Genomic DNA, 16137 nt, shown 5'->3' with positions numbered 1-16137 from the left:
CCTGGCAACGGTAACCCACGGCAACTGACATGAGAGGATGAGATGTGTCTGAAGAATTTGATTCTTTTGTTTGTTTGACTTGCTCTCCTCCTCTTCTCTTCTCTCCTCTTCTTCCTCCTCCTCCTCCTCTTCCTCCTCTGGCTCTGTGCAGGGCTGGGTTTGAACAGGATATCGAGGGCGACCACTCGTTTCACCCAGACAGCTGCCATGGTGAGATAAACTCGCCATTTTACAGCCACAATACTTATGATAACAGTTCTAATATGAGGTGTAAACAGTGTAAACGTCAGTGGATTGTAAAAGTGCAGTAATGATACAGACAATAAACTGGACAATGAAATAAATGGGCAGAATTTTAAGGGGATACATGGAGTTTTGTGCAGCAGAAGAATCTAACTGTGGTTGTGTTGTGTTCGTGTGCAGCCGATGTGTTGGCAACCACACGGAATCAGGAGTCTGCAGCCGACTCGGCCTACGGTAAGAAACTCTTCTTATGATGGCTTTATTCCACTTCAGCAGCAGAGAGTCATGATGTGATATTTAACAGCACCACCACTGGTCAGGTGAGGTATAAATTGAAGTCCACGTCCAGGGGTTACAGAGCAATATGATCATTCACACTCCACTATGTTCACCAGATATTTTCCAGCTGTGTCTGTCTGCCATCTGCTGCTGAGCAACCAGGCTACAGTGGCTTCTTACAGCTTCTTCTTTGAAAAAATTAATGTTTTGGCTTATTGGTGTATATTATAAGTCATTCATCAAATACCAATGCTTTGGGTTGGTGGATCAGGCCGACCACCAACTCAAAGCATTGGTATTTGACGAATGACTTATTAACCCCCCCCCCCGGCCGGACTCACTATAAAACTCCATAAAGGCCGACGGGAGCTGCAGATTCAGCTAATAACCCTCTAGCTGTGTCTCAATTCAGGGGCTGCAGCCTTCAAAGGCTGCATTTGAAGACTGATTTCGTCAAATCGGTGTGACCAAGGCTGTCCCATTTCGAAGGCTCCTTCAAATGCAGCCAAGAAATGCAGCTTTCTTTCCCAATATTTGGAGGATGCAATAGATGAATCCTTCGTGGCCCAGTTGTAACGGTTGTTAACTAGCTAGCACTTAGCTGTTGTTAACATTACTATTAGCTAAAAGCACACAGCTTAAACAATCTTAACTCAAAAAGTTTACCTGAAAACGGTCCTCCATCATCCTGAAATATATCAAACGGCGGTGTCTCTGGCGGTGAATCATCTCCTCAAGTATTAAATAAAAAGTTTAAATATATTATCAATCTCTGGGTCCATGATTTAGGGCTAACTTACTTACTACCTTTATCCTTCTTTCGTCAAGTTTAGCTGGTTGCTAGGTAACAGGAACGGCAATTGGTTGAGGCGAGAACAACTGGTGATGCAACCACGAAATCCTCAAAATACCAGACTGTCCCATTTCGGAGACCATTCAGTTTGGCTGATGCGGCCTTTAAAGTACGTGGCCGACGTAAACTGTGAAGGCCGCGTCCTTCAAAGGATGCCGCTCCTGAATTAAGACACAGCTTCTACCAGAGAGACACACAGCACACTGTTTTTCCATTGGCATTTAATGCATCATTATAAAAGTATTGATTCTACTACTTTGACAGCCTGATGGTTGATGTTAAGACATCCTGAATCAAAATACCTATTTTTTTGTATTGTGACAGATTGTTTTCTATCAAAATTTGTAGGATATAGTCAGTCTGACACCTCTGAAGTTACCAACATGTCTCCTAGCAATGCAGGCCTTCAACTGTCAATCAACTGTTGCTGTGGGAAATGCCCACTCAGACTCTGTTTTCACAAATATATCTAAAAAAAACCAGTTTGATCTGCACAAATGCTGTTGTGACGCTGCAGTTTACATTTCCATGTACAATAAGTGATCAGTCTCTGATTGATGGGAAATCAGCAGATTTATTAAATACATCTTCGACCCAATGGCGGTTTTGGGCGGGGGCCAGCAGGGGCCAGTGCCCCCGTAACTCCGAGTCCGGCCCCCCCTGTGGCCCCCCCGCCGAGGAGTCGGAGGAGGAACGCGGAACTAAATCGTCTCAACAGGTTGCCGGTCGGACCACTTAAAGAGGCGCACCCAGTGAATCATGCAGAATACACCACACAAGAAGGAAAAGGGCCTGAGTTTTCTAGTGTTTAAGTACAGTTTCCCATACATTGACTAATTTGCCCTGCCACAGTCTCCAAAAACTGGCCAGATATAAAATGCCTCCGGTAAATGAACGTCACTCTGTAGCGCACCGGCTGGAGCTCCTACTGGGAATTCTTCGGCTCCCCCCTCCCTCCCCCTCACCCTCCCCGGCCTCACCACAGACGTCGCTCTCCTAGCGCTAATGTGAGCCTGAGTTGATAGAGCAGACCGCATTTCTAAGCGGAACATTGAGGAATACTGACATCCACTTCGTGAGCATTATGGAAAACACCCAGAACACATCAGTAGAGAATTGTGTGGCTGTATTTAAGACAACTCTGAGCCTGCACGGCAACATACAGCACCACTGAGGTAAGCTCTGAAAACTTTTTCCTTTTCATTTGACTCATGCCTGTCACGTCATGTTGATGTAGTGATGTGAAATACGATCCGGGGTTTTCATGGGTCTTTTATTTTGAAAATCGACTGGATACTCTTGTCTTTTCTGCGCCTGACTTCCTGTTTGACTCATTTGGTCTGTGCAAATTGACGCGCCGTCAGAAATAGACCCGGCGCGTAATTTTAGCGGAGCGGAGCGCCGAGCCGCTTCTAGGCCGCGGCTGGTGGAGCAGCTTCTTGAATGGCTGCTATTAGCTCCGGCACCCGCGCCTCGGCCGGATCTCGCACGCCACGGATCCGGTGGGTTGCTATAAATGGGCCTGTCCCAGAGGCATTCAATTACCAGAGGGCTTTTGAAATGCTGTGATTTAGGGTGCTGTACTTGAAAATCGAGAGGGAGAGAGGAAAGCAGTAATTTGTGCCTGTTTGTGTGTAATTTATTTGAATCTCACCTTTTGTTTTCCTTTCGTTTTGCGTATTTTGTATTGTTTTGCGTATCTGGAACTGTACTTGTGAGTGTGAGAATTTTAAAAGAATATTTTGTCTGCACATGATTTTAAATATTAAAATAGCCCTCCAGAGGCAGATCAGTACGTCAGTCATTTTTCTTTTGATTACTGAAATGTTTAACCACTAATACTTGGCCGTATTTTAAGTGTAACCCTACCACCCTACCCACCATAACATACAACTAATGTTTTTATCAGTGAAAATAGAACATTTTTCACACATAAAAAGCACAAAGATGTTGAAATCTAGGCATATTCTGCCATCATAACTTTGCTCTGAGAATTCACCAGATTGATGCCTTTAAATCAAATAGGGGAGCATGCCCCCGGACCCCCTTACACATATATATATTTTATTGTTCAGACTTAGATATTTGACCGTACTTGTATGTGCCCCTGTATCAAAAGGACTGGCCCTAGCTTGGCCCCCCCATTGAAACTGGCCTAGAACCGCCACTGCTTCGACCAGGAGAAAAGGTCCCAAAAGAGTGAATCTTCCAGAAGTCTGAGGGTTTACAGAGAGCAGCGTGTCAGCAGGCACATGCCAATGAGCTCATCTTGACACCTCTGCTAAAGAGCTCAAACTCAACCGGAAGAAATTTTGTTGTTACCGCTCGATTGACTCGTGTTGATGTACAGTAGCTCGTCGCTCGGTTTGACCTCCACTAGATTACCCTCAGATTCAGATTCAGATTCAGATTCAGATTCAGAATACTTTATTAATCCCCGGGGAGAAATTGTTTTTGTTCCAATGCTCCGTGCAAAGTAGAAATAGAAATACAGTATGAAAGGAAACAAGAGATAAAGATGAAGATATAAATAAGATACTAAAATAGCCAATGAAATAAATAAAATAAATATTAAAGTAGACATTAACATAAAATAAAATATTAAAGTAGACAATAAAGTGAAATAAATAATAAAAATAGTAAAGTAGACAATCTGAAATATATACAATATACAATGAAAAGGTTGTAGCATTATAAATGAAATAAGAATGAGTAATTATATTGTGTGTTTTGTTTTATAAATAGCCAAATGAGTCCGATAATCAAAGGGAGGAGCTGTATAGTTTAATGGCCACAGGTAAGAATGACTTCCTGTGGCGCTCAGTGGTGCATTTAGGAGCAATCAGTCTCTGGCTGAAGGTGCTCCTCAGTTCGACCAGAGAGAGGGTGAGAGCCATGCTGAAGTATCGCACCTTTGACAGCATCCTCCTGTCTGACACTGCTGTCAAAGGGTCCAGCTGCACCCCACAACGTCACTGGCCTTTCTGATCAGCTTGTTGAGTCTGTTGGCATCGGCTACTCTCAGTCTGCTGCCCCAGCACACCACAGCAAACAGAATAGCACTGGCCACCACAGACTCATAAAACATCCTCAGCATAGTCCGGCAGATGTTAAAGGAGCGGAGCCTCCTCAGAAAATAGAGGCGGCTCTGTCCCTTCTTGTAAAGGACTTCAGTGTTCTTAGTCCAGTCCAGATTATTGTCTATGAACACACCCAGGTACTTGTAGTGTTCTACAATGTCCACGTTATGCCCCAGGATGGAAACTGGGGTCACTGGTGTCCTCGTTCTCCTCAGATCCACCACCAGCTCTTTTGTCTTTGTTGTGTTGAGCTGCAGGTGGTTCAGCTCACACCATGAGACAAAGTTATTCACCACAGCCCTGTATTCAGCCTCCTCACCCTTGCTGATACATCCAACTATAGCAGAGTCATCAGAAAACTTCTGAAGATGACAAGACTCTGTCTGGTAGCTGAAGTCCGTGGTGTAAAGGGTGAAGAGGAAAGGAGATAGGACAGTACCTTGTGGAGCCCCGGTATTGCTGACCACTGTGTCTGACACACAGTGCCGTAAGCGCACGTACTGTGGTCGGCCAGCGAGGTAATCCACAATCCAGGACACAAGGGGGGGATTCACCAGCATCGCCAGCTTGTCACCCAGTAGAGCAGGCCTGATGGTATTGAAAGCACTGGAGAAGTCAAAGAACGTGACCTGACAGTGCTCCCGGCTTGTCCAGGTGGGCGTAGATGCGGTTCAGCAGGTAAATGAGGGCATCCTCAACTCCAATCCGGGGCTGGTAGGCGAACTGGAGGGGATCCAGGTGCGCCTGACCATAGGCCTGAGCTGCTCACGGACGAGTCTCTCCAGGGTCTTCATGATATGTGACGTCAGTGCCACCGGTTGGTAGTCCGAGAGACCGCTGGGCTGCGGCGTCTTTGGCACTGGAACGAGGCAGGACGTCTTCCATATCACAGGGACCCTCTGGAGGCTCAGGCTCATTTTGAAGACACGATGAAGCACTCCACAGAGTTGTTCGGCGCAGGCTCTGAGAACCCGTGGGCTGACACCATCAGGGCCTGCAGCCTTACCAGCGGGGAGTTTGCTCAGCTGTCTCCTAACATGTAGAGGTGTAAAGAGTGCAGGTTGAGGAGGAGAGTTGAAGGTAGCATGGGAGCCAGAGGAGGTGTGAGGAGTGGGGGATGGGTGTTAGGGGCCCACCACGTTGGATGAGGTGCTATCAGGAGGAGGAGGAGGGGGGGTCAGAAGCGGTGGTGGCTGGAGACAGTCAGCAGGAGAGCCAACAGCGGCCGGGGCTGCAGTGTCAAACCTATTGAAGAACAGATTTAACTCATTGGCCCTAGCCACACTACCATCAGCTCCACTGCTAGTTGGTCTGTAACCGGTGATGGTCCTCAAACCACTCCAGACCTCGCTCATGTTATTCTGCTGGAGTTTCCTCTCCAGCTTCCTCCTGTAGCCGTCCTTAGCCTCATTGATCTTTGCACTCAGCTCCCTCTGAATGTCCCTCAGCTCCTCCCTGTTGCCACCTCTGAAAGCCCTTTTCTTCAGGTTGAGTATGGCTTTGATGTCCTTTGTTACCCAAGGCTTGTTATTTGGGTAACACCGCACAGTCCTTGCTGGGACAATGCCGCCCACACAGAAATTAATGTAGTCTGTAATGCACTCAGTAAGCCCATCAATGTCCTCTCCATGTGGCTCACAGAGTACATTCCAGTCAGTCACCTCAAAACAGCCCTGCAGTGTCTCATAGCAGTCCTCTGACCATGTCCTCACTGGCTTTGTGGTCACAGGCAGCCTCTTCACTAGAGGCACATAGCAGGGGGTGAGAAGCACCAAGTTGTGATCTGATCTACCCAGCGGGGGAAGGGACGTGGAGGTGTATGCGTCCTTTACATTAGCATACAGCAGGTCCAGGCTCTTCTCCTCTCTGGTTTTACAGGTCACATACTGGGTGAATTTCGGGAGTGTCTTTTTAATAGAGACATGGTTGAAGTCACCCGAGATTATAATGAGAGCACTCGGGTGTGCAGTCTGTAGTCCGGCTATTGTAGAGTGGATGACGTCACATGCCGAAGTCGGGTTAGCGGACGGGGGGATATAAGCAGCCACTACAATAGCATGTGAGAGGTAAATAGTAAATAGTAAGGACGGAGGCCCACAGCTAACAGTTCAATATCCGGGCTGCAGATGCGGTCTTTGACTGTGATGTGACCAGGATTGCACCACCTGTTGTTCACGTAAACAGCAAGCCCACCTCCTTTACGCTTACCGCTCTTAGTGTAGTCCCTGTCAGCCCGGACAGTGTGGAAACCCACGGTGGAAACATTGTGGTCAGGAACATCCGTGTGTAGCCATGACTCTGAGAAAATCATCAGGCTACACTCCCGGTATTCCTGATGACTCCGGGTTAGCGCTGTAAGCTCGTCCATCTTATTCCCCAGTGATCTCACGTTGCCCATGATGATAGATGGGAGACACGGCTTGAATGTCTTCCTCTCCATAAGTCTCCGGTGTTTCGCTCCTTTCCGCCGCCGTAGCGATCTTTTCCCTCTGCAACCCCGGTGTGTTTTCCTCCAAAGTTCAGCAGGGATATCCTCCCTCACCGTAGCCAAGCCGGCCGGCTTCAGCTCCATCAGCTGATCCCTGGAGTAAACAATGCGGTGTTGCTGAGCGACGGTCGAGTGGCAGAGTAAAAGGAGCGATTCCACCACAAGCAAAGCAACAAAAACTCTCCACACAAGCATGATTAGAGAGGACGTAGCTTAATAAATAACTAAAGTAAAAACAGAACAAGTAAGATAAAGAAGAGAGGAAAAAAGTAGAAAAACAAAGTTAAAGTAAGCAGGAGCGGCTGGAACAGGCTGCATACACCGTGGCGCATGCGCACTACAATCCAGCAGATCAAAGTATCGCCTTGCTAAGAGGCCTGCCCTGTATTCATGGCTGTGTCTTGGCTGCTACCTGACTGTCAAGAGTTGGTAATTCCTAAACCAGCCCAGGAATTGTCATTCAGAGAGCGACAGCAAACCCACGCAGTGAATCCCATTAAGGCTCTTTGAGTTGTATTACTGTGATTAAAGGCAGAGAGGGGGCAGACAGACAGCAGGATGGAGCAGAAACACAGACTTCAATAATACAGATTGTCTGTCAGGAGCACTTGAAGAGAACTTGAGTGGCTGCGTCATGTCAGTGGTGATAAAGAGAAAACACAGTCACCACACAGAAAAATACAGGAAGTTAAGAGGCTTAAGAAAAACTGACTGAGATAAATGATTAGTTGTTCTTTTTCACCACATCCTAAGTCTCTTATCACATGTCTCTGAGCCTCCTAAAGTCGATCACCAGCTCAGTTTGGCATTGTCATGTTTGACTTGTTTTGTGTCATTCCTGGTGGGAAATTGATGCAGATTTTATTTTATTTTATTTTTTTGCTGAGCAATCCTGATCCTTTCAGAGAGCTGCAGCTTCCAAACTAAACACTGAAGTCCATGGGATTTTTTTTAAAGGGTAGCCAAGTCCTCAGAGCTTAGAGAGCGCCTCGCTTTGTATTCTGCCGCGTAAGTTAATTGCATTCACCTGGCATCTAAATGAGGTCCTGTTAGACGACTAGAATGAAAAGTACCTTTTATAAAGGAGCTCTGAGAGCCACAGAGCACAGAGATGCTGTCCTGAAGAAATGAACCCACTCAAGTCTGGTGACCGTAAAAATCAGCAGTTGACATCCTTTCACTACATTAAGCTTCAAGTTAAAGGGTATTTTTTCCACCTGGACTCTATTTATCTGTGTTTTTGTGACAAAAAGGCCAGTGAAGAACATTCATGTACTGTATGTATGAACATTCATAGATACATAAATTCACAGGTAATGAATGACACGTAACTTAAAAATGATAAATTAACTTGTTCTTTCTAGGTGTTAGCAGCTTAAATTTGCTGATTTTACACTTGACTTGAGAAAGTCAAAAAAGACTTGCAGTTCGACTTGGATTTTAAAACCTTGCAACTTTACATGGACTCGAGCCTTTTGATTTGAAAATACTTGATACCTTTCCTTGAGTGAATTTGACTGGAGAAAGTCATGAACATTTTTCCAATGTGAGAAGAGTTAAATACAAGTCAGGACAGAAACATAAAAAAAATCATTCTGCTGTGCTTCTGCTATGAAAATACTAAGTCAGCACTACTTTTTTATGATGAAGTTCACTCGCACTTGTTTTAAAAAATAGATAAAAATTTTAAAAAGTAGGCATGATTTTTGTAACTTTAATATGTTATTACCCTTTAGTTAAGATAGCATTGCCTTCGGTAAGGAGCGCATTATGACTTGTATTGGACTCAAAATTCAATGTTTAGGGCTTTGGACTTGTAAGTCTTGACGTGGGACTTATAGAACAGTGAGCAGGCACCCCCTCTGGGAATGTGCTTCTTAATATTATGAGAATAAGCAAAAATACTCATAAAAATAAATAGTGTTTTTAAATAGTTAATTTCTGAACTACTTAATGATGAATTAATTTCTCAGTGGGGTTGCAGAACTCATTGATCATATGTGCAGATAGCGGGGAGTGTTCAGGTCTTGAAAATCAAACATGGAGGACCAGAGTCCTGCACGGGTCCATTTTTGAAAACCGGCACCCATACCTGTAAAGCTCGGGACCAGAACCGACCCGTTACCTGTCATTATGTCTAAGTCAAAGCTGCACCCATTAATAAAAGACCCAGGACCCAACCTGCAGCTGTGATTAAACACACACAGGCTACAGTCACTCAAGTTAATAAGGTTCTCTGTTCTTGAATTCCAAATTCAGTGGGGGAGGCGTGTCTTTCACTGGCTGTGCTTAATGGCGGAATGGTGAAACATTCAATCACTGCCAGGTTAGGAAACATTTGAGCATGCTACTTTTCAATACAATTTAATTTTACAACATTTTAATAATATTTTTGAACACTTCATCAAGATTTTTTCAGATATTTCATTAGCATTTTTTGGATGTTTTCGAAATATATTTCAGACATTTGTTTGGACATTTTTATAATATTTTTCAGACATTTCATCAAATTTTTTTTGGACATTTTATCAACATTTTTTTTCAGATATTTTAATAATATTTTCTGGACATTTTAGAAACATTTTTTTTTAGACATTTATAAATATATGACATTTCATTAACACTTTTCACCACCATAAAACCCCGAAAGGATCCTCCTTGGGTGTCTTGAACTCCATGTAGACTGCCACCTCATCCTCGAGCTGCTAAGTTTCATGACTGGAGTCCTCCGCGTCAGTGACCAATGTGACAATGGGGTCAAAGGTTCCACTTGTGTCACTGACTTTTAAAATAAAAGGAGCTGCAGCTTGATAACAGTTATTTAGATGTCAAATCATTACACATACACTGCACATATTTTTACTTAGTTTCATTCTGAAAAATATAAAAATATAGTTCTCACCCACTACCCGCCAGCGTGTGGTTCATTTTTACGAGTTAATTTATATATAATTACATGTTTTTACCATCCCGTGGGTACCCATTCAAGTGCAGCACTCTGTGCTCTTTACGGAGCCAGGTATGCTGTACCTTTTCAGAAAGTTTGAAATCTCTTTGAGGAAGAATTGAGTCGCAAAATAAGAATAAGAATAACTTTATTCATCCCCAAGGGGAAATTCAATTATCTGTCAGCTCATCTATTATATGTCAAAGAATTATAAAGTCTGATGGCTGTTGGTATATAGGATCTTCTTTATCTCTCTGTTCTGCATCAAAGAGAGAGGAGCTGTCCACCACAGTTTTTTTGGTCCATCAAGGTGTTGTGGAGTGGATGATCTGGGTTGTTCATGATGGCCTCAAACATCTTCAGTGTGCATCTCTCCACCACCTCCTCCAGTGTGTCCAACCTGACTCCAATCACAGAGCCAGCTCTTTTGACTAGTTTGTTCAGCCGCCTTGCATCTTTGTGTCTGATGCTTCCTCCCTAGCAGACTGTAGCAAACAACACACTTGCCACCACAGACTGATAAAACATCTGCAGCATCTTACTACAGATGTTGAGAGATCTGAGCTTCCTCAAAAGAAAGAGGCGGCTCTGCCCCTTTTTTTTGTAGAGAGCATCTGTGTTTAGGGACCAGTCCAACTTATTATCCAGGTGTACACCTAGATACTTATAGCTTGGAACCACCTCGATGTGCACCCCACAGGTATTCACTGGCTGAAGAGGGGGCTTAGACCTGCAGAAATCTATGATCATTTCCTTGGTCTTTGAGGTGTTCAGGAGGAGACAGTTCTTGTGACTCCAGTCACTGAAGGCTTTTATCTGGTCCCTATATTCAGACCATTCCTGATACACGCCACAATAGCAGTGTTGTCCGAGTATTTCTGGATGTGGCAGGACTCAAAGTTGTATTTGAAGTCTGCTGTGTACAGTGTGAACAGGAATGGAGCCAGGACAGTCCCTTGTGGAGCCCCCGTGCTGCCCAATCTGACATACTGTGGCCTTCCTGTCAGGTAATCTGTGATCCAGGAGATAAAGGAAGGATCCACTGCCATCTCTGTGAGCTTGTCTTTGAGTATGTTGGTTTGGATGATGTTGAATGAGCTTGAAAAATCAAAGAACATGATTCTCATATAAGAGCCAGGTTCCTCCAGATGAGCTAAGGCACGATGAAGCATGTAGAGGACAGCATTGTTCACTCCAATGTATTGTTTGTATGCAAACTGCAGGGGGTCGAGTTTGTCTTTGACCTCAACTCTCAGTAGGTGTAGAATCAGCCGCTCCAAAGTCTTCATGATGTGCGAAGTGAGGGCTACTGGTCTGAAGTCATTCAGTTCAGCGAGACATTTAATTTTTGGTACCGGCACAACACAGGAAGTCTTCCACAGTGCTGGCACCTGCCCCAACTGTAGACTGAGGTTGAAGATCTTGTGGAGAGGTTGACACAGTTGGACAGCGCAGTCTTTGAGGAGCCTTGGACACACACCATCTGGGCTAGCAGCCTTCCCGGAGCAAAATCTTCCCAGCTCCAACCTCACCCCCATCTCTGTGACAGACAAGGGTGGAGGCACAGGTGTAAGAGGGGGGGTGGCTGCCACATTAGAGTTGTACACAAGTTGTGGAGGTGGAGGTGATGGAGGAGGAGGAGGAGAAGGAGGAGGAGGAGGAGGAGGAGAAGCAGCATTGGAAGTGGGAGTGGCTGCCATATTGAATCTATTGAAGAACTGATTGAGTTCATCAGCTCTTTCTGCATCACCCACCACTGGCTGTATTTTCTTGTTGTTGTAACCAGAGATGGTGTTGACTCCTCTCTACATTTCATGGATGTTGCTTTGTTGTAGATTCCTCTCCAGTTTCTTTTTGTTTTCCAACTTTGCCATCTTAAGTCTCTTCTTCAACTCATGTTGCACTTGTTTGAGCCGTGCTTTGTCACCATCTCTAAAAGCTGCCTTCTTCTCATTGAGGATTGCCTTTATGTCACTGGTAATCCAAGGTTTGCTGTTGTGGAAACAGCATGCAGTCTTTGTAGGTATGACTGTGTCTCTCCAGAAGTTGATGTAATCAGTAAAACAGTCAACCTGTCTATCAATGTCCATGATGGTCTCCTCTGTTTCCAGCAGCACATCCCAGTCTGTGCATTCAAAGCAGTCTCTTAGAACCTCAGTAGCCTATGGTGTCCATTTACTGACTGTGAGTTTAGTTGCAGACTGCCTCCACACACAGGGTTTGTAACATGTCTGCAGAAGAACCAAGTTGTGATCTGACCTGCCCAGTGGTGGTAAGGCAGTGGCTCTGTAAGCTTCTTTGACTTTGGCATACAGCAGATCAAGGGTTTTATTTTCTCTGGTTGGACAGTTAACAAACTGGAAATCCAGTCAGGTGAGAGGAGACGGAAACATGGTTGAAGTCTCCTGATATTATCAATAGTGCCTCAGGATGTTTAGTCTGTATCTTAGCAACGAGTTCATGGAGAACTTAACATGGAACTTCAGCAGTTACCTTGGGTGGAATGTACACAAATATTGTTATGATATGACTGAATTCTCTTGGTACATAATATGGCCTCATACCAACTGCCAAAAGCTCAATATTTGGACAACACATCTTCTCCCTGACAGTAATATGTGCAGAACTGCACCATCTCTGGTTCACAAATAAAGCCAGACCCCCACCTTTTTTCTTGCCACTAGCTTTAGAGTCTCTGTCCGATCGTATGAGAGTGAAGCCAGGTAGATCCACGTTGGAGTCTGAGATGTTTTGATTCAACCACGTTTCCGTAAAACACATGAGACTGCACTCACGGTATACTTTCTGAGTCTTCACCAGTATCTCCAATTCATCACTCTTGTTGGGCAGAGAGTTGACATTTCCCATGATAAAGGGCTTATATCTCCATTTCCAGGCCTTCACCTTTGCACCAGCACGGCAACCACAAAAACACCTCTTCATCTCGGCTGGAATAGGATGGTGTCCTCCAGACTTGCTCTGTTTCAACGAAAAAAAAAGCTCCTCTCTTGAATAAACTCTTCTCTTCACATAAGTATCCATTAGTAGTTGAGAAAATCTAATAAAAATTCAGTAAAACTAAGTAAAATTGCAAAGCTGCCAGACTTGGCTGCTTCTAGTTGAAGCGCATGTTCTAGAAAATGAAACATATGGAAACAGCTGCAGAGAGACAGTTAAATATCACTGCTTGTCCCTTAAATGTGAATGCATTTGTCTTGTTGTAATATTGCCTCAGACTTTGCCCACTTATACACTTACAGTGCAGTTAAAGGAGAGAAGTATGAGGCTGAGCAGTGTTTCCACACATCCGGAGCTCAGGTGTATTTATATGTAGCTGCTGCAGCTTCACCTCGACCTTTAATTTGCCTCTTTAATCAGTGAAAAAGCAGCAGGATGTGAGACTACACAGACAGCCTGCAGTCACTTACAGAGCAGGTTATAAAACAATGATTTCCTGCCTGAGTTTTCCCTCCATAAATATGAGTTTGCAGGCAGAATGCACCTCGCTGTGCAGCGATTAGCCCTGACTGACTGACTGACATGATTACAGGCGCAGCAGATGTAAAGCAGTGGGAGACTCCAACAGTGCCGGCGGATTATTTAACATCCTTCCACACTTTTATGTCCTGAGTTGCACTAATTGTGTCGTGATAAACCGTGTCATTTAAGTTTTCGATTTTATTGACGCCTGCGGGGATTACCCAGCGAGTTAATAGTACCATAACACAATAATAACCCACAGCACTCACCAGCTAACATTAGCCATGTCTGGCAGCACGCTCATTCTTCACGCTTTCATTGTGAAGCTTAAATATGCAGTGATTAAGTCAAGAGTGAATGTTGGTGGTGCTATTATACAGTAGGACTGACAGCAGGCACTTCCTCCATAATGGTGTCTGACGCATTAACTTCATGGTGTCGGGCAGCCAGGCATGAAGGACTCGGAACACAATAAATGATGGATGTTTTAGCCAGCTTGCACCCGTATTTATTTGCAGCATCATGCTAAAGTGGCTGCCGTTACTGTAATGACATCGTTTGGCGGAAAACTATTCCCGTAATGACGTTTTTGCTGCAAATTGGTTATTTAATGCAGTGCAAGGGAGGCCCCCGCAGGCGCAGCTTTGGCTCTGAATGGACATAAATTGGCCATTATGCTGCAGAGTGCCATTACAGGGGAGTTCTTTATTAGATCAGAGTTGACATTGTGCAGAATGAATTCTGCAAATGCAAATGATGATGGTTCTCAGATGACATGAATGCTGTCTGTGTGTGACCTTTACATTACTTATTGTACCGTTGGTGATCCATGAAATGAAGTTTATTCTGCTGCTGAGCTCAGCCCTAATAATGAACAATTAAAACGGCTTTTATGTCCTGAATGGTGAACTTGTCAGTAGCTTCAGAATGAATTCAGTGTTCCCATCCAGTCGGATTAAAACAATCCTTCAGCAGATGTGTCGTGGAAGAGTTCCAGTGAGATTATATGTCACTTTATGTCCATTAATGTGCCTCAGTGTGTCCAGCAGATGGTGACTGATGCAGTTGATCGGCTTTAGCCCACAGTCGCTGTTCCACTTCATCCACTTGTTGTACATCTCTAATATATCTTGTGTATTTGATTCTTTGTCACACCCAAGAAATACATTTCTGTCAGTGTGCAAAACATTTGGGGGGACAATCATGCTGAGGAAATAAACATATTAACAGCAAACACATAAGAATGTTGTGTGCTGTTGAACATTTTAACAAATTTGCTACATGTGAAAACATGTTTTGTGCACACTTGCAGAGCTCTGCCTCAGCCTTAGCCTCAGAAGTGACCCGTCACCTGCAATTATCTCTGAATCAATTGTGGACTTGACGCAGTGACACGAGCAGACTGCACAAGCAATCTGGATATCCATCAGTAAAAAAAAAAAAAGACAAAAAACAACTTTTTTTCTTCCTTTACCTCTGGAGGCACAGCCCGGAGTTTTTCGACTAACGGAAGTACAGGGGCCTCGGCGATCGCTCACGCTCTTCACTTCCGGCGGTGCCCCCAGGGAATCGCCGTGTTGTTTACAAATACTTTGGGTAGAAAACCAGCAGTGTTTAGCTATATATCACATTTTTCACGTCACTATATCACCGTGTAGACTAATCTGTTTGTTAAGTCTATAAACACAGTGACTGAACAAACTATTACTATTTCTGTGTGTTTTGTAATTAACATGGTTATCGTAGATTAGCTGGGCTAACCGTTAGCTGTTAACATTAGCCGTTAGCGGTGTCTGTAATAACCATAGACTGTATAAAAATAAGGTAATAACTCAATAAACGGTCCATGAATAAAATATTTTTTCCAGCGGACATCTTAGTTACAACATGAGTGAGCTGGCAAAGCAGTATTGTGTTGCTATGTGTGGTATTTATTCAGTTATGGGAAATCACAATGTCTAGAAAGCATCAGACTGCAGCTGACAGGGACAGCTAACAGCAGCAGCAAAGCTAACATCAGGACGTCATCTGCTAAAAGCCTCCTGTTGTTGGATACGACATGAAACTACTCCAGTTAGCTCAACCATGTTGTAACTAAGACATCCGCTGGAAAAAAAAAAATTTTTCACGTTGATGAGATGGCGTTTTGGGTGGAGCGGTCGCTATGGACGCGGAGCTTACTGTTTCTGTAGGTACACATTTCCTGGGGGCACCTGCACGTCTTGGCCACGCCCCCTCCATTGTGATTGGCTAAAGTGCAGCATCATTCAAACTCAAAGCCCTGCCCCCAGCCCCCCACCCCACCTGTAGTCGTCTTTCACACAGGGCTGCCGACAGATTCTACAATGTTAATTGCAGATACTTCATCATTGAGGACTTTGTCGCAAGGAAGGCCAGAAGGGTGAGGTCTTAGCTGCAGGTGTGTTCTTCTGATCAGTGCAGTAGTATCAAAATTTTGCTGGGGTTTGGCCCACTTGACATGCTGCTGTGTTGTGCTATGGCCTATTCAAGTGCTGGAATTTGTTATTTACGCACTGTCCATAACAATAACTATGCTAGGCAACAAACTGTGTCGGACTTGGGTTGGGTTTTGTCAGGAAAATGCAGCCCGAGCCGTGTTCTAGTGTGCGCCATAGGGGGCGTGTGGCCCAGGGTGCAATTTAGGCTAGAACCACCACTGTGTCTAATGCTTTTGTCTTATCACTTTTTACCATAGTTGTCTTTGTTTTTGTTGACAGGTATTGGTGGCTGGTTTTAAGCCATGACT

The 16137-nt window shown here is 44.4% G+C and overlaps 1 protein-coding gene across 2 annotated transcripts in view; it reads left to right on the top strand.

Moving 5' to 3' along the window:
• LOC125904249 (semaphorin-6D-like) overlaps positions 1–16137 on the top strand; it is a 514236-nt gene that overhangs the window by 415086 nt on the left and 83013 nt on the right. For both annotated transcript variants that reach the window (XM_049601535.1, XM_049601534.1), the window contains exons 19-20: positions 152–210; positions 424–477. In XM_049601535.1, the coding sequence (XP_049457492.1) occupies positions 152–210; positions 424–477 (113 nt within the window). The remainder of the gene's footprint in view (positions 1–151; positions 211–423; positions 478–16137) is intronic.

Source organism: Epinephelus fuscoguttatus, linkage group LG17 (genome assembly GCF_011397635.1).
Source record: "Epinephelus fuscoguttatus linkage group LG17, E.fuscoguttatus.final_Chr_v1".
Classification (NCBI taxonomy): Eukaryota; Metazoa; Chordata; class Actinopteri; order Perciformes; family Serranidae; genus Epinephelus; species Epinephelus fuscoguttatus.
This window is presented reverse-complemented; position numbering and strand designations above follow the sequence as displayed.